General features: G+C 35.1%; 2 protein-coding genes across 2 annotated transcripts; both read right to left on the bottom strand.

Annotated features, from left to right (window-relative positions):
• Nucleotides 1-5,198: 5,198 nt before the first annotated feature.
• Nucleotides 5,199-6,499, bottom strand: LOC127858545 (NFX1-type zinc finger-containing protein 1-like). The gene has a single exon (XM_052395759.1). The coding sequence runs from the start codon at nucleotides 6,478-6,480 to the stop codon at nucleotides 5,257-5,259; it is 1,224 nt and encodes a 407-aa protein (XP_052251719.1). The 5' UTR covers nucleotides 6,481-6,499; the 3' UTR covers nucleotides 5,199-5,256.
• A 1,064-nt stretch (nucleotides 6,500-7,563) lies between these two features.
• On the bottom strand, nucleotides 7,564-8,707 carry LOC127858546 (NFX1-type zinc finger-containing protein 1-like). The gene has a single exon (XM_052395760.1). The coding sequence runs from the start codon at nucleotides 8,611-8,613 to the stop codon at nucleotides 7,564-7,566; it is 1,050 nt and encodes a 349-aa protein (XP_052251720.1). The 5' UTR covers nucleotides 8,614-8,707.
• Nucleotides 8,708-19,543: the final 10,836 nt, after the last annotated feature.

Genomic DNA, 19,543 nt, shown 5'->3' with positions numbered 1-19,543 from the left:
TATTATGATCACTTGATCGAAGTCTGAATCGACCTTCACCAGTTGGGAACAGCTCTCTGATGGAAATTGAAGAGGCTTCACGTGTAGTTCTGAAAATGAGCACGAGCATCTTGAACATTCCACGTGCATGTATAGGGAGTCAGTGCAATGACCTGAGAATCTTATTGATTGGTTGATCGTGCGAAACATCAGAGACCATTCTGGCTGCTCGAATTTGAATTCACTGCAGTCTGTCATCCTGATATTTCGGAATTTCAGTGAAAAGACCGTTGTAAAAGTCTAAATGAGAATGAATAAGGCTGCGCACAAGGACCTCTGCAGTTTTTTGTGATAAGTGCCATCGAATGATTTTAAAAATTTAAAATTGCGCTCGAGCGATTTGAGATTTTCTTTCGATGTGCTGCTCAAAACTTAAGGTGTTGTTCATTTGCACACCAAGGTTTCGGAGATGATCTACACATTTAAAATCACATCAATACCTTTTATAGTTGACACATCTGCATTAATCGATTTTCGAGATATTTGGGTTTGTGGTACTCAATGTTGCTTTTGCTTTTTTATTTTATTATTACCTTCAGATTTATGCTCATATATAAAGTCCGTTTGTGTGGCTTCACAGGAAGCTTCTAATGCCAATTTTGCATTTCTTACTCTAAGTAGATACAATCTCTTTCTTTGCAGATACTCCGTTGTATCATGAATAGTCAACTCTGTCGTTAGATATTTTGGTCTTGAACTTTTAACAGCATTTTCGTCTTTGTTTACCGGAACTACCAAATAATTACTGACGCTGGGAGATATTGTAAATTGTTCATTACAATTGACATGAACTTCCTTGGACATCGCGAATTCCATTGGTGAAACGGTACTTACTGCGTCGGAAAATGTTGCGATAGTTTTAGTTCGTGCATTTCGTGATCTGTCAAGATTTCTTTCAAATGGCACGGAAGTTGAGTGTACATTTCCAAATTCGCTCGGCAGTTTAGATACTACACCATGAGCATTATGAATCCCATCTAACGCTATGTTAGATTTCGGTGTGATTTCACAATAAACTGATTTGTTTCTGTCGGGAACACATACAGGTGTTTGTGTTGCTTCCATCATCGCGACCGCAACTCTTTTTTGTGATGTACCATTATTATCCATAACCGGTTTTGGTCTTGATGGGACGAACCTTTCACAATATTTGTTCTGGTCTATGACATTTGAAAATTGAAAGCTTGAGGCGCTAAAAGCTTCTGGCTTTGTTTCATTTTTCTCTGCTAACGTGTGCTTTTTCCGAGTGCGATCCCTCGTTGTGTCATTCAAACCTCTGTTTCACGTGATTCGCTTGATGTATATTTACTGCTCCGTGATATTGAATCTATATCACGTTTTTGGTCATCCGGAAATCTTTTTGTCACCAATGGTTCAACTGTTTTAGTAGCACACGCTGCTTCTGACAACAATGTTCGAGTTGATATATTGTCTTGCCAATCCGTCGATTGGGATTCAACTTCAGTGATTAACGTTCGCCATGTCGATTTGCCTTTATTCAACATAGCAGCACTAGATTCTGAATCATCAGAAAAGGTTTTCATAAATTTAGAAAAATTCGAAGTTTCGTCAGTAGTTGGTGCTACTGTAACAGGTGGATGATACGCCACAAATTCAGATGTATTTCCAGTGTCTTTGTTAGTTTCAATATTATGTGCGACTTGCTGTCCCAAAGCTGAAAATCTGTTCGTGGCTTCAGTATAAATATTCGTTGCATTGATTGATATTGAATTTTCTTTACCGCTTTGTGGCCTTAAACTCTTCATCGCTTCGTGTACTGTTGAATAATTGCGTGTCGGAAAATGTTCTCTTGTTGTTCTTATATCACTTGGCGCTTGCCAAGACCGTTTGAGTTCAACAATTGTGGGCGTTTTTAAAGACATATTCACGACGCACTGCGAGTTTCGTGTTATGTCAGTTGTCTTTGTTAGAGAACGTGTCACTGGTGTTAATGTTTTATTTTCGGGTAAAAGTGAATGGTCACGTCCAATTTTAAGTGGAGAGTTAGTCGCACGCGAATCTGTTTTCAAATATTCTGGACTTTCATGATAGTTAGCATTATATAACAAGTCAATATCGGATTGTCCAGCAATTTCTGTTTTAGATGGCGATGGGTGCGTTATTGGCATGCAGAAAGTTTTTTGATTACCTGCCTTAATATTTTTTGTCTCGTGGGATGTCCTGGTTGGGATACAATTCAATGATTCTGTAGTACTCTCATCTGTCTGACCCCGTATTAATGTCATAGATTTTCCGATAGAAACTGTACCTGGCTCATCTTTTTGATGTTCTACACGTTTGATATTTTTTGCAATCCCAAGTTAGAAACATTTAAAGGTGTTTGATGAGATTTAACGTCATGATGTGTTCCTATCGGCATTGATGTTCGCGTATCAATACGTTTAATGGTTCCTGAAATTGAATTCCTTGTAGATGTTTGTAACAATGTATTCGTACTTTCGTTTTTTGTTGAAAAACTTTTTTCCTTTTCTGTGACAGCATATTTTGCATGGGAGTCAGTTTCTATATCATATGTACTTTCCAAATATTCACTTTTCCTAACGGCATTTGTATCTACAGGATTTTCATTAGTTTCAAGCTTATAGTTAACCTTGTTAAACAATTGAGTTAAAATTTCTCTCGGTTCCATTCCTAATTTTTCATTTACGGACGTATTTTGATATTGGCTGCTTGACGAGCTGGCAAGATTCGAAGATTGATTTTTAGTTTCCGGATTAAGCGACGAAACAGGACCAGGTCCTATCGTATTGTCAGCATCAGTTGTATCTGACAATGTTCCTTTCATATCACGATGTTTATTAATCCGCGCAGTAAAACTATTTTCTTGCTCAGGCGATCTAGGTGCAACTTTGCTGGTCAGAACTCGCCCTATCGTCGTGCCTTTATGAGCTGCACTGAAGGTATCTTTTGCATTTTCTGAATTTTCAGAAAACACGTTTTTACCTTTCATAAGTTTAGAAAAGTATAACGGTTCGTTAGAGGTTTCCGTTTTTTTAATGATCCGACCCTCCGTTAATCAGGGACTGAATCAGTGGAACGTGACACCACTAATGTATCTTTGCTGTCAGGATGGGTAGTTTCAATATTATGTGTCACCTGCTGTCTTAATGGAATGTTCTTGTTAATGGCTTCAGAAATAATGTTTGTTTCATTGATTGACATTACGGTATTTCGACTGCTTGGTGGGAGGATAACCTTAATCGGTTCTGTAGGCAGTTTTGTTGATGAAGTTGTGACCTTTCGCGCATTTTCAGTTGTCTGTGTGAGCGACCGAGCCATTGGTGATGTCATTTTCGATTTGGGTGAAGGTAAAATGTCTCCATTATTTGCATTAGATTTAGTTTTTCTCATACTTGCAACCTCTGTGGGTCGTGCTGTAGATTCCAGACTCTGGTGCAATGACGGTTTCATTGGTGCGCTTTCTGATCCGTCTAACTGGTCACTCGAGGTATCTAAACATTTCGTGTACTTAATGTGTGTTACTGGGGAAGGTTCAAGTTTCGCTGAAACTAAGAAATCTGGTTTGTTTACTGCACTGGGTCGTTCTGATCCTGCGGAATTCATGACAGTGCTTACAGTAAACGAGGAATAGGGGTTGCGTCAGTTTGACCACGTGTCAAAGTACCTTGCATTTGTTTTAATTTGTCGATGTTATTGTGACTGGACCTCACAGTTTCAACTGATTCTGCATTTTCACTTGGCTTTATGGGTTGACGGTTTGTTAAAGTTTTATTGGCATCTATTACACATGAGTGTTCATCCGTTTTCGTCTTTCTAGAGACGGTTGACTCTTTGGTGTGTAAACTACCGATAATCCCACGTGAATCTCCAGATTCTAATTTTGGCTTCAGTGCAGATATTTGGGAATCGACCTTCTTTTTCAACAGAGAGCCACTGGTGATTGCAGAAGTTAATTCACTTGAAATTGTTTTTAAATATGGGAGTAAACAACCATCAAATAAACGAGAAGAAATCGAATTGAAGCTTACATCTAAAATATTATCAATGTATGTACCATTTCTGCCATATAAGAGGTTCTTCAGAGCAGTGAAAGTTACACTGATTTGAAGACTGTCAATTTCTTTTGATACTTCCGCCCAGAACTGTTTTGTTGAGCTAAATTGGTCGGACAAAATCACATTGCGGAGAATATTTAATCCTAACACCCCATCAACACTCACACTGACATAGGAATGACTTTTCATTTCGGATTTTGTGATACATTTGTCAACTTCAGCTAAATCTAGAAGTTTATTTATTCTCTTTACTGTTCTGTGCAATTCGCGCAATTTTCCAGCTTGAATTTTCTTATAAAAATGTTCGCACTCTTCCTGTGATAATAAACCATCACGCTTGACCTTTCCCAGCATAAGTAAAACTTTATTTTTCTCTTCTTCAAAACTGTGTGGAATTTGTATTGATGTTTCACATATATACTGCCTTATCATTTTCATTTTTGACGAATAACGTCCAATGTCAGTTTCAATCCGTTTTCCACAAAGATTGAAAGGACAATGTAAAGTCACATCTAGCTGAACAGAATGCAATTTAAACGCATTACTTTTATCGAAATATCCAACCTCAAATAAACTACGTCAGCATGAGAATATTGTTCATTCCAATTTCTTATCAAATGCTTATTGCATATTATGCAAATACAATTTTCACCGCATAAGCCTTTGCACGTATGTTCACATATTAGCACTTTTTCGCATTTCTCATTGCAGGGATCAACAGAACATATCTCGAAGCAGCTATTCTCACACTTTCTGTGTTTACATTTATGCGCACACTTCTGCTGACATGGGTTACATGGTTCAGAACATTTCTTATTAAATTTCAAATCATGACTGCAAGTTGTTGTGCATTTTTGTGAACAAGGTGGACATAATTCTTCACTGCATGGAAAAGTACATTTATGACCACATGGGAGCGTCTTGTCACAAGTACCTTTGCACTTTTTATGAATTTTGCCACGAAAACATGAGCCGCATGTCCCTGACCATGGATGTCCACATTCATGAACAGCCTTGCATTTTACCGGGCATTCTTCAGCTATAATATTCGTGTAACACTGTGTTTTCACTTTGTGGCCACAAGGCAAATTACGTATCACGTTCTTTTCACATTTCTGATTGTGTGCATGTGAATTACACGTATTGCATATCTGATCACAAGAGTGACCACAAGGCAAAATTACTTCACAGACTGCATTGCAAATCCCGTGAACGGGTCCAAATGACACGGAAGTTCTGCCAAATGACGACACATCGGAATAACTTTCACAACCACAATTTTACAATCTCCACACTTCTGATGACATTTTTTTGTACATTGATGTCCTAATGTGCAGTTCGGGTTGATTTTCTTACATGGCCTGTAACATGTTACATGTTCGTGTAGTATGTCAACAACATGACAAGACCTTGGGCAGATGTGTCCACAGGGTAGGTATTTTCCACACGGCTTGTTGCATCCACCAATAGGAACGTTTTCAAAATCGTGTGCAGTTGAGGCATATGTATACATTTCTGGATGATTTTCACATCTTAGTGTTAAATATGGCTTGACCAAATTTGCTTTTCTCAACTCTACGATTATTTCCTTCCATAGTTGACTGCTTCTTTCAAGCAGTTTGAAATTTCCAAGAACAAAAAGACCATATTTAGCCCTCGATAGCGCAACGCATATCCGATTTTCAATACCCACAAATCCGATCGGGTTTCTCTTACTGACATTGATTTCCAAACTGCTTCGAACAAGCGACAGCACAATTATGTCATTTTCCTCACCCTGGAAATTATCCACAGCTGTTATTCTTACCCCATCAAAAACTGATTTTGGCATTTCATTGCGCAGTAACAACACTTGTCCCATATATGGAGTAAGTATAGTTATATTTTCCTTTGGATAACCTTGATTTAGAAAATATCTACACAGAGCGGAAATGTATCTAGCTTCATGTGGATTTAAGTAACTTGTCGAATCTCCTGAGAAATATTCTTCCTCTTCATGGGTAATAAATTGTATATTTACATCAACACCTTTTACTTTATCATACCTCAATACAGTTTCGTGGTCGCGTAACGTCGGGTAAAGCTTTTCACGACGCAATAATTTTGATATCTCTGGGCGCATGCAATGCTGCTCTTCAAGAGTTATACACGGAACCCCATTTCTAACCATCCTCTCAAATAAAGATATGTCCATTTCATATTTTTTGGCAAGTTCATATACTGTCGTAGAAGGACGTAGTTGTTTGTGGTCGCCAATCAGTATCAAATGCTTACAACTGTCACCCAGAGTAGTTACTATGTGTGATTCAAGAATTTCCGCTGCCTCTTCGACAATTATTATCTGTGGTTTTACCCTCTGAAGTATTTTTCTGTACTTCGCTGCCCCTGTTGTTGTCATTCCCATAACAGTAGACGCTTTCAAAATTTGAACAGTTTCAAAATCACGAACTTCTTGCAAACTTCGTTTTTTAACGCTCCTCTGTGTTTTTGCAACCAGTATGCATATAGATCCAACCTTTTGTCTTTATCCAAAGACTGAATACTTTTGACATTATTCACGCCGTCTTCAGACATGGGTCTAGCTTTATTCAGCAAAGCTCTCACTCTCCTTGCATTTTTTTTCTGATCAAACACGTGGATCCATTCCTCATTACTAACATTCGTTTGTTCCTCTTTATCCTTATCTATTTCTAAGTTAATATTTTTGTAGTGAACATGAAAGTCATCGTCGATGTCATCTAACATTCTGTCTTCTTCCAAATCATCATCTTTTATTTCATCACTGCCATCAATGGTTTCACTTGCATACTGTCCTTGAAAATATTCGATTGCTTCTGTTATTTTATTTAAATTGTTCATGCAAAGCCAAACGTCCAAAATATTTTCTTTTGGTGATTTTATATTTCCAATTAAAGATTTAAGCTTTATCTGGGTCACTGGATCAGACAATCCGTTTTCAAGCTTCTTTAATGTTAGCAACCTAGACAACTCTTCCGGTTTTATCTTTAACGTGTTGATGCATTCCATGTGCATTGTCTTGTAAATTTCAGCTCTTTTATATAGGTCTTTGTTTCCAAAGTCATCTATTTCATTAAGTTCCGACATTGTCATTGGACGAACTTCATCTAATATGAATTGTATCCATCTTTGAGTTATAGGAGTCCTCGCATCAGAATCTAAATGCATTTGATTTCCAAATGGTTGATATAATAACCAAGTTTGTAGCAATGTACTGTCATCATCACCTTGCTCTTTATTCATGAGTTCAAATTCTTTAACATGTTTTCCATTCATAAACGGTTTAAGAGCAGAAAAATTAACTACTTGATAAGTTGTTCGTTTTATCTGAGCGCTTATTTTTTCAATTTCTCGCTCACTCTCTCTTAGTCGAGCTCTACAATCTCTTTCACTTTGCATCACTGTGAATGAACGTTCTTTCTTCCGACGCATTCTTTCCTTCACGTTGCGAAGAATGAAAGGTTCCAGACTAGCATTTTTTGCACCTCCCGCCGATTCTGATAATACCATTTAGATCACAAACCTTGGCAATGCCTTCCAAAAACTGATCTAATGCATGATTTGTATAACATACCACCAATAGAGGGCTTGCTTCTGTCTTCGTTTTCCAAAATTCACTGTTTTTCAGGAGAAGCTCAGTTATTTTTAAGCCAACAAATGTTTTACCGGTTTCAGGTGGGCCCTGAATAATGGAGAACTCTTTTGTGATGGCAGTTTGAAGGGCATTGTATTGTGAGTTGTCTAGACCTAACTCACAAGCTTTAGGCCAACGATGTGTGTTTAACACGGGGTATTCAACAATATTGTTAGTATCTTTCATGAGCGGTGAAAAATTGTAATGTGGACTACCCAGACAAAGTAAGTATGATGGTGGCTTTATTTCAATTTCACAGTCTATAATGTATCTTGTCATCGGCATTGTTCCTTTAATTTCCTGCAGGCCTTGCAGGACGTATCTGTATGCTTCAAAGTAGGCACTTGTTTCGGCCATAACAAATGACTGATTTCCATGGTTAGCTAGCACACCGTCCTCAATATTTTCCAAATGTACTTCTAGTGTACCTTCTCGTAGACCATTTACATCTCTCTTGGTGATGGTTGCATAATGAACGGTGTCAAAATTGTCAACAGACAAACAAACCAGTGAACCATAAAGAAGTCTTTTCGACGAAGCCCAATTAATCGCGCCAAATTGTGAATTATCAAATTGTATCACATGATTTATGCCTTGTGCAGGACAAACTGGTTGCATTATCTGCACAGTTTGATATATGCGATTATTCCTTAATATTTTAACGCTTATACCGTTTTGTATACATCCCCTATACTCATAGATACCTTGACGTAGAGGTTGCATATAATCTTCGCGCAACAAACGGAACTGAATATCTAAATATGTATCGAGACAATCATACTTTCCTTTCGTCTTGTTTGCTCTTAGAAAAGGTAGCTCATTTAGGTGGATATCTTCAAGTTTTGGGAAAATGCTTATTGTCCTAAAATTATTTGGTGGAGCCATCTCATGATCAACATGTTTGTATACAGGTCTTTTCTTTGCTTGTTCTGTTTCCGTAAGACGTTCATGTCCTGTTTTCACTAAATTGAACACTTCTGTTAAGTTTGTTGTGTCAAAGTTGAACTGTGGATATTTGCTGGCATTGACTTTAAAACAAATATAACTGTGTTGCAGCTTGGCAAGGTGACAGGAAGAATAGTCATAAGCGCTTGAAGGAATTCTGAAATATCATTGAGAAATGGAGCCATCTGCTGTGTATTAGTCCATAAAATGTTTTCGCTTTTGTCTTGCATCTCTATTTTCCCCCAACAATTGGCTGATTTTAGGAAATAACACTGGATATAACCTTTCTAAAAACTCTCTCAAATTGGATGAAATAGATGACTTAAAGTCTTAAAAGACATCGTCTGCATTTTCATGTTCACATATGTCTTTCAGTCTATGAAACCGCATTTCTCGCTTGTCTCTCGGTACATTTGTATCGGTCCATTCAACGCGGTTTAAATCTGTCGCTTCGTGTGTGACATTAAAACAACGTGAGTATCGTTGTCCACGAAAAGCTCCTCGTGTTTCACGATTTTCATGTCGGCCGTATCGACCACGTTCTGGATATCTATGATGTCCATTCGCACTTTGTCGATCGTTGTTATTGCTGCCTAGAAAACCTCTGCTCGGAGCTCTTCCTCTTGGTCTTCTTCCAGAATGGTGTCTGCTTCTACTTCTTCCACGTCCTACTGGAGAATAAACATCTTTTCCCCGCTTATCTGTGTCAAATTCTTTATAGAATATTCGACCCGCTAGTGTTTGTCCGTCATAACCTGTTGCCATTTTGCATGCTTTCTGGAAAATATGTACATGCACGTTAAGACGAGGTAATTATTAACAAACATTTACCAAAAACAGCTTTGTTTACACATCCCGCGATAATATAAGAAAAATAATCTTGTTACTAAACATAAATACTCTTTATATTCAATGCGAACTTACTAAATATACACATGTTCAGCCATTATGTTAAGTATTTTAATAATTGAATACATTAAAATAATACATAAAAAACATATAATGAATGTCTGTTATTATATTGTTTGATGAATGCCGGGTATGTATTCGTATTAATATATTTACTTAAATCCCAAATAAATCTAATTCAACTTTTAAACTTCCTTTCGTTCGGTTATTTTATCACTCGAATTTCACGAGCGTATAATCACATGGCTACTCGAATTACAGTCACGCGATATACTCGTTTGTTCATTCATTGTGCATATTTGATAAACAGCCAGAAAAGTGTCCAATAACTGTTTATACAGCTGCTGTTGAGTATGATACACATACACAGTATTGCACAAATTTTAGATTAATAACATAGTAAATTCTTTGTACATTATTATCTTTTTGAAAACATCCATGTCGTTTGTAAATAAATTATTAATAATTAGATACATACATGATATACTTTAGAATCTATGTAGATCATGCGGACATGCATAGTCAAGCATACTACCGTTATCGATAGTTTAATTTATACTTTAAATGTTCTATTTACATACCATGAGACAACGGTCGAATAAGATCAACAGAGTCGCTACGTTTTTTGAAAATATGATATTAAGTATATTTAATTCATACTAACATGGGATATACAATAATATTTTTAATTTTTTATTGTGCATATCACTCGAGATTAAAAAGTTAAAAATACATGTCGTTGTTCGAGAATAAAAAAGATTAAAGTTCATGGACGCAACGTCGTCGATGTTATTTTGCACTATACATGTATTCATTTATTATTCCTATACTTGCACTGTCAATATAACATGTATCTAATAACAATGTTTGTTTTCTTTTTTGTTCGGTCAAACAACAGATGGAATAGTTTTGGTGGACATTTTACACATGTTGATCGAAAATTTCAGCTCATTGAATAATGTATTTGTTAAATTGTGTGGATGTTCCCTTCAAATCAATGATACATTTTCGCAATGTGGCTCATTTATAATTTGTCCTTGCAAACCAACGCGGCTCACTTTTCGAAAATATACAATATTCCATGTTTTGATTGTTACCTGTACTATGGTGCTGGATCCAGTTTCTTTCTGATTCTATAAAGTCCGCTTCTCCCCCTAATGCTATTCTAATGTTGTTTAGATTCACTTCCGTCAGAAAACCTAAATAAGTAATTGTTTTGAAAACATGGTATACATCTAAAGTGTTTGAGTTTTTTCATCTCACAATTATCCGTGTAAGCTTCTACGAACACGGAATAGTTTTTCAATTTTTTTATAAAAAATCATTTCGTCGGCAGGTATATATGTTATTTTTATAATTTGAAGGTCAACTCAGAGTAAACCATGAATGCCAGATGATAACGAATCCTAAACCGAAAAGATTAATGTAGTTATTATAAAGCAGATAACGATAAAAACATGTCCATCTTTTTGATACAAGTATTAGATAATTAGTTATTTTTATTTTTATAGATTTAACACAACCTTTATGAGCTCGACAATTTTATAATTTCTAATATCGATAAGCATTTTCTGAAAATGCAGATAAGATTGCTTAATACGTGCGGAATAAATTCGAGCATGTCAGCAACGCAATTCAATAAAACAAACCCTAAACTTAACCAAGATAACTGTTGATTGACACAATTTCGTCGATTTTATTCTGCAATATATTATTTAATTATTTTTTGTACTATTTTACAGTGTCAATATGACATTTATGTACTTACAATGTTTGCTGTGTTACAAAATCTAGAGCATAAAATAGATGGTATACTCCACACGTTTTCTTTTAACTTTACACTCGTCAATCGTAAATCTCAGCTCGACCAATAGTTTTTAGATGGTCGCTTTAGCGACCGTCTAAAGTGCTTAGAGTAAAATTCAGGTCGGTACGGCCTATGTACGAGGAGCCCAATTCCCGCTTACTACGCATATCCGCGCAAGAAAGAGTTGTATAATTTATGCAAGAGGTTTGAGTTCTCCAATTACGTTTATTCACAATGGAAACATTATATTAATATCGTATTAAATGCAATAGTTTCGAATGGTGTTTTATAGAAAAGAATAAAAATACAATGATCGTATTGTACGTGTCGCGGAGGAGATTGTTTATGAATGTTTAAAATAGTCCACTTTCTGCTGCGTCTGCGTGACGTAGTATTTTCGCTCATCTCATTCATAAATCTGAGGCTGGCGATAAACAAAGGGGAGTCCGGGTGAGAATAACGCACTAGTATAAGGTTACGCTTGTTTATATTCACAACTCTCAATTAATAATACGTTGACCACGAGTTCAACAATTATTATAGGGATACGATAGACAACATAAAAAAAATGTTTCATTATCGCTGAAACTGAATATTAAAAACATTTCAATATAACAAGAATATTCTCTAAAAAATGTAGTCTTGCTGTTTTGAAATAAGGTTTGGAATTTTGGTTTCTAAATAACTTAATTCAAAACAAAAATTTAATTATAGTGTTTTTTTTTACTTGTTAGTCGCATATTTACCGCATTATAATAAGCAAACCATACATTAGTAAAATTCAATCTGCCTTCGCATATAGAAGGAATGGGTCCATTAGGTGCTGCGTTTCCTTTGCTTACTTCAGTTAGCGGTCAATTCTTTACGTAATAGAAATCACAAGGCCCCCGGCTTCAAAGGAATTGCGGAGCGTTCTTACATAATAAAAGTCGTAGTCGCATGGTATTTGCGTTTAGCGTCCTATTTCGTCACGTGGTTCTTTTTCGCGGGTGTTTTGGCATTCATGATATGAAGCTTTTAATAGATGCGCCTGGCGATAAACAAAGGAAAGTCCACGGGCGATAACAACGCAATAGGTAACGCTCTCACATACAACTCAATGACGTAGTACAGGTCGTAAATTGAGGCTGTTGATAGATTCGGGAAAAAGTTGACGCTTATTTATATACTCAATTCATAAAACATTGAACATAAGTTCAACAATAACTTCAGCGATACGATAGAAAAAAACAAAAAAAATGTTTCATAATCGCTAAACCCGATTATAACAAACAATTTAAAATAATAATACAAATGACCTGTTTCATAACCTCGTTCATGCTACTACAGCAGGTATTTCTGGAAAACGTTCTTTGGTTCTCAACAGATAGCGGCGATCTTTTGTATTTACGGGTGCTAGCAACGCAATAGTAGAAGGTTAATAGAAGGTTTAGCTTGTTTATATTCACAGTTCTCAATACATAGACAGTTGGATATGAGTTCATCAATTACTACAGGCATACTATAGGCAACCTCGAAAATGCGTTATAATCGCTAAAACCGAAAACAACTAAATATATTATATTAAATATATTTATAACAATACATATCTTTTAAAAATGTAGTCGGCGTATACGCTGACTTTGAAATAAAGTTAGCAATTTACTTTTCTGCATAAATAAATACAATTAAACAAAAGTTAAACTAGTGTGTTGTGTTTTTCACTTGTAAGCTGCATATTCACCGCATGAAATGTGTGTTAGCATTGTCAAACCACACATTAGTGTGAGTAGATAAAAAAATATACTACGGGAGAGCGCTTCATATGTGTCCTCATTTGCCTTGTTATGAGTATCTTTCTTCACTATCGAAATATATCGTATATTTATATTTGATTTAAACGCAGTTTTCTTTCGACACATTTAAATCACACGTCAATAGCGCCGTCATGCGAAAATGGGTCTTATGCGTTTCGGCAAGCGTTTGTTAAACCCAACATGTGCTTTTGCGCAGTCAGGCCAAAGGCGATGCTGTTCGCTTTAAAATCACTCAATATGTTATGTTTCTCCTTACCAGAAGGAGAGATAGCTGAGTGGGCTATTTATATGATGGGCGCATATGGAATAAGACCCATTTTCGCATGACGAGGGTCATTACAAATCTCATTGCGAATTGAAAATGCCACATTTAAGAACAATGCTTTTTGATACAAAATTGAATTCAAAATAGCAAATTTCTTAATAATGGCAGCCTATCCACACATTAAGGAATGATTTCTAGACGTGCTGACCAAGTACGGCAAACATTGTGGTATGATAATTAAACGATTTTCTCTTATCGTGACACTATACTATTTCGCTAATAATTGTTTTCTCATCTTGGAGGCGAAAGTGAAATTCTGCGAGATGGATTGTAACGCGTAATTGTAACAGGGCCAAAATTTGTGTCGTTTGAGCATACAGAGAGTAGTCCGGAATTCCTTACACTGAACAGTGCGACATCCTTTGAATTGAGCGCATACGCAGTGATGTAGCAAAAATTCTGAGGTTGTATCTCGAATCAGCTTATTAAATATTCGAAAATATTCATGCGTGTCTGTTGGCGTTATGTTAAAGTCACTAAGATGAAAACTGAGTAAAACAGCTATGCCTAAAAGCGCATTAGTGCTCTATACCTATGTTTATGTCAGCGTTGTTGACAACGTGTGAACTGCTCGGGTAACAATTAAAGCATAAACAGCAATGTTTATATTCTTTTATTCCTCCATATACAAGATACGAAGATTATTGTATATTTTGAATTTGTATATGGTGTCAAAAATCAAAAGTTTTTCATTATGAATTTATATTCTTGGTGAGATAGTCATTTGATATTAGAAAAAATATTCCTTTAATATGATGGTGACTGCAAATTTTCTTTATATTAAGTCACATTACCATTTTCATCATACTTTCTATGCTTTCAGAACTTCCAAAAAGCATATTGTTTTTATTTTGTCTTATTTATTTCTATGAAATAATAAGGATGATAAAAGGTGCACACAAAGCTCGACCCGTGCGCTATGACACACACTTTATAAAGTTGAATGGCGTGTGTTCATTTCAAACTTGCGATTGACTTTGAAAAATGAATTACGTGTTAAATTATGCAATAGCGAACATCTTCAGTGCCTTCAGCGCTTTGATTGTTATAGTGTGTCAATCATATATTTCCGTAATATGGTTCATGTAAGCATGTGTCCGTGTAAATCGACGCAGTTCACTTTTCGAAAAGTAAACAATGTTCCATGATTAGTAAATTGTAAATCTCTCTCTCTCTCTCTCTCTCTCTATATATATATATATATATATATATATATATATCTTTTGCCACAAGGATTGCTACTATCGGTTAAACAACGTATATATTCAACCTTAAAGAGCACGACATGTTTTAATTTCTGAAATCGATTAGTATTTTCTGAAATACAGAGAACATTTTCTAGGACTGCGTAATAAATCAATTAGGATTTTCTGAAAATACAATAAACATGAATAGGTGCGTACTAAATCGATAAGGTCTGTATTATGTCTGCAAACGTATACAGCACGATTGTTTAAATAACGTGTTGCATTCATAATAAGGAAGTGTTTATGTAAAACATTTACAACTGTACAAACACTTTAATCAATAAATTGGTACTTCCTACGTTTTATCCAGCAACGAAATCCCGTTGTTGTTTTGGATTAATAAACAATATACTGTTTTTTTTGTCGTTAAGGCGGGACTGCACGATTTTGTCAAATATTTATGAATTTATATAAAATGTGTAAAAAAAACTTATTAGACATGTATTTCAATATAAATTAAAATAAAAGTTAAGAAGAACATGTGTCGAAAAATGCGAAATAAGAAAGATATTTAATTCTGAAATCGAAAATGTCTGTACAGTCGAATTCGCCAGCATGTATATCATGCATGTACGATCTGAATCTAAATTTAGTTTTACGGATCATTTTAATTTCCTGCAACGATATCTATTCATACGGCACACGAACACTAACTCCGATCCTAATAATAAGTACGAATGCTTCGGTTATTGTAGGAAAATATGTACGAAATATCTTCGTCACAATCGGCTCGGGGCGCTAATTTGTCCTTGCTGCATTTTATGAAATTTGTCTTCAAGGTTTAATTTTTCTTGCCTTTTGTGTTATTATAACATATTTTTATCAATATATTACAATTTAACACATATACAAATCGTGCAGTCCCGCTTTAAAGCAAAATCTTTGCGAATAGGTTCAATTAAACTTTAATGTGTTTAAAGAGAGATATTCATAAATAAGCAATTATACTTTCTGACATATCCCATACATTAAAGAATGATTTATACAAATACTACTAATACACAGGACTACACTGTAAATACATTTCCGTTTATAAATACCTTCCATTTACACGAATACACGTACACATATTTCATAAAGCAAAACGATACAATACATTTATAAGTGTGATGTTGCTTGTGATATTTGATTTTGAAAATACGCAAATAAGTCAAAATTTTATATTTTTAAATTGCAATAGCCGAAATGTTTGTTATCCTTAGTATAAATTTTTCTAATGACGTATGAGAAGTTTAAAGTCTAAACATTTATATGACCCAAGAGTTCTTACAGAGCCGCGCACTGAGAAACCCAGGCTTAATGCATATGCTTAAAGTACCGAATAAGATTTTCTTGTTCCGTGCGCATAGGTTTATCAGGGACGAAACTTTACACGCTTTTATGGTATTTAAAATTGCGTCGCAAGAAAGTATCTACCGAGCGAAAATCCAGTTTAGGCGGAAAGTGTCGTCCCTGCACATGCTAATCTGAGACAACACTGTAAGGACATGCAATCTGGGACGACACTGTAAAGGCATGCAATCTTGGACAACACTGTAAGGACATGCAATGTGGGACGAAACTGTAAAGGCATGCAATCTGGACAACACTGTAAGGACATGCAATCTGGGACGACACTGTAAAGGCATGCAATCTGGGACAACACCGAAAGGACATGCAATCTGGGACGACACTGTAAGGACATGCAATCTGGGACAACACTGTAAGGACACGTAATCTGCCTTATTTCAAGAGCGCGGCTCATATTAATACTAGAGGAAAATGTTATATGTATGGATGATAATTCAATTCAGAATTTTAAATTAAACTGACGCATTAAGTTCTTTCTTTTGCTTTTTATGTTTCTTACAATCTGAAATCGTTGTTTTGAACAATAATAATTTTAAAGACATTTAAAACTTACTTCAATTTTAAGAGAATGCCTTGAACATATTCAACAAAAAACAGGATATATTATCTAGTTTAGAATTCATACTTTCTAAAGTTGTTAAAAAATTCGTGTGAGATATGTTTCATTCAAACGACAACTATTTAACTAGTTGTATTAAATGCGTATGCAAATACGTTCTTTATGTTGTTTTTAATGTCACGGTGATAAGGCGATTACCACAACAATTCCGCTCACCGTCAAAATTTTATACTTCTGACAAGAGCACCGTATCCTTCTGACGAAAAGAAACATGGCGGACGAAGCAATATCAGGTCAGCGGGTGACAAATTGTTTTATTAAAAGACACTGCAAAATGATTGCCACTTGCGAAGCACTCCATCGAATTTCTGAACCAATATGTCGTCTATTTAAACGTTTACCAGTCGTGAAATATTTAGAATGACTTTGAAATAGTGTTTACAAAAAGTCGTGTCGCGCTCGACACCATTCGTACTTGTTAGAAAAATGTAATAATCAGATTATTGTCGATATGTCAGACCTGATGTGACAGACTTAAATCATTGTATATATAAAAAGAACATACCACACGAACCTATTTGTTTCAATATCTGTTAAAGGCCTATTTTTGGTGAAAACATGCATCACTTACATACATATCGATGCATCGCGCGACACTGATTATAAACACCGTATTTATATTCCGTGTCACTGAAATTCGTAGCACCGCTAACTTCTGCACATGGTTTTAATTGATAAGCTCGAACGAGCCATCGCGAGATGAATTTATTTACGATAATCTTATTTATAAAAGTAACATGTCCCAGAATTGATCTTGAAAATGATGGCACTTCACCAAAGAAGGTTCACCGGGATCGATTGTCTTGCTTTCAGTACGTGGAGGGCACAAGTTTAAGTCTCATGTTTCAATTTATCTATATTGTTGTGGTAAAATACAATCATTATTGATAATAATTATTTATTGATTTCAAATTCATAATCTGTAAAAAAAAAGATGTCTAGCTACGATTAAGGAAAGGTTAAAGCAAATGCTGGTGTAAAACTAACCGAAGGAAATAATAAATTTAGTTATATATAGAGTGTACAAAGTGGTGTTGCATTGATTAAATTTACTGAAATATGAATTTTGTGTTTGTGGCCATAAACCAAAGATATATTCCAAAGATGCTCTCGCCTACTTATATCAGAAACAAAGGAGTTACAATAAAAAAAAACTTTTTTGAAACTGTCTATAGAAGCTTGTGAGTGCATGACTCCATAGATAAGACATTACAGCGCGGTCCGTTTTAACGAGATGTAAAGGGTTCGAATCATATACAGTTATTTCCGTCAAGTATTAAAAAAAATCATTGAAAACCAAATATTTTCAAAGTACATTGTAATATTCAGCACCCGGAGAAAAAAGTCTCCTTTTCTTGATTTTTTGGTTTGTTCAAACATATCTTTGAACGTCTCTTCCTTCTGACAGAAAAACTATCAGAATAAAGAGGTGCCAAAAAATCATAACTATGCGGTGCTTTTACGGACATTGTTGAGCGGTGTTCATAGTTCTATAATGTCAGTGTTGAGCGGTGCATACTTGCTAACACGTGTAAATGTAAAAATCACAGTTATATTCAATAAAACATTCCATAATGTGTCGTAAATTTATTCTTCTACCATAAAATACCGTTTAACAAAAAACTCTTTCATTAAAAATGTTTAAAATCTGCAAAAAATACGATTGTTCGCGTCGTGAGTCACTTTTTTCATGACATGCTCAAATTGTTTTCACTATTTTGAAGTTAAAAGCGACTCAATTTTGATGCGGTAAACGGCAATTAGATGTAAAGTATATACTTCGTTCGATGGAATATCTTTTTATTACCAACTTACCTTCTTTTCTCGTTTTTTTCTTTCATTTCTGGACTCGCTTAAAAGTTTGCGGCCATGTTTTTGACAGAAGGATACGGTGCTCTTGTCAGAAGTATAAAATTTCGACGGTGAGCGGAAAAGTTGTGGTATTCGCCCTATCATCGTGAATGTGTGAACACGTGCATGTATGCAGAAGAACCTGCTTACAGATGGGTATTTTCTAAAATTGACAGACTTTTGCAAAAATGCAAGCAACAACAGCAGAGTGCATATATTTTATTTTAGTGCAAGCAACAACAAACAACAACACTACGAAATAGTTAATATATCATTTATGTTCCATTAGAACGTATTCACTATTAAATGACAATCTTTCAATTTTAAAGTCCATTATGTAAGTCATTTCAACAATATATTCCAGTTTATGAACTAGGTACACGGACTTGAAATATTAACTATACTGTTTTTTTTTCAATTACAATAATTATTTACCATTGCTTTTCAGTGGAAGGTTTTAGCGTTTTCCAAAATGTTATTTATGAAACGACTTGCTTAAACGAATATATAAGAATGTCGCCTTTAATATTTTGAGCAACGACTTTTGGTATTAGTCAGTGGTAAACATACAAACCATATGACGATATTAACGATACACATTCACACACTTTTATATATTAATCGGTCAGTGCTATTTAATAAGGTGAAGTGAAAAGAGTAATTCCATCAACATTATTCGCAATAAAACTACGTACTCATACAATACAACGATCTTTTAGGATATAATTAAACATTAAAATGTATACACATGTGTATGCCAAATAAAGCAAGAACAATCACATCAAACAAGCTTTACATTCTAAACCTTAACATATAAATACAAACACGCATACACTAATTGTAAAATATGTATCAATAATTTGGAATGGCGATAATTTAATTAAATTAAAATAAAAGCGATCAAGAACGTAATGTGTTTACAGTAAAGATGTGAGTTCAAATGACATGCACCTAATTCCCATAGTT

The sequence above is a fragment of the Dreissena polymorpha genome, chromosome 14 (genome assembly GCF_020536995.1).
Source record: "Dreissena polymorpha isolate Duluth1 chromosome 14, UMN_Dpol_1.0, whole genome shotgun sequence".
NCBI lineage: Eukaryota > Metazoa > Mollusca > Bivalvia > Myida > Dreissenidae > Dreissena > Dreissena polymorpha.
Note: the sequence above shows the minus strand (reverse complement) of the source record. Positions and strands in the feature narration are given on the sequence as shown.

What these genes read in the sequence shown, in the direction of transcription:
- LOC127858545 (XM_052395759.1), bottom strand. Translation starts at nt 6,480, where the DNA reads ATGGGAATGACAACAACAGGGGCAGCGAAGTACAGAAAAATACTTCAG.
- LOC127858546 (XM_052395760.1), bottom strand. Translation starts at nt 8,613, where the DNA reads ATGGCTCCACCAAATAATTTTAGGACAATAAGCATTTTCCCAAAACTT.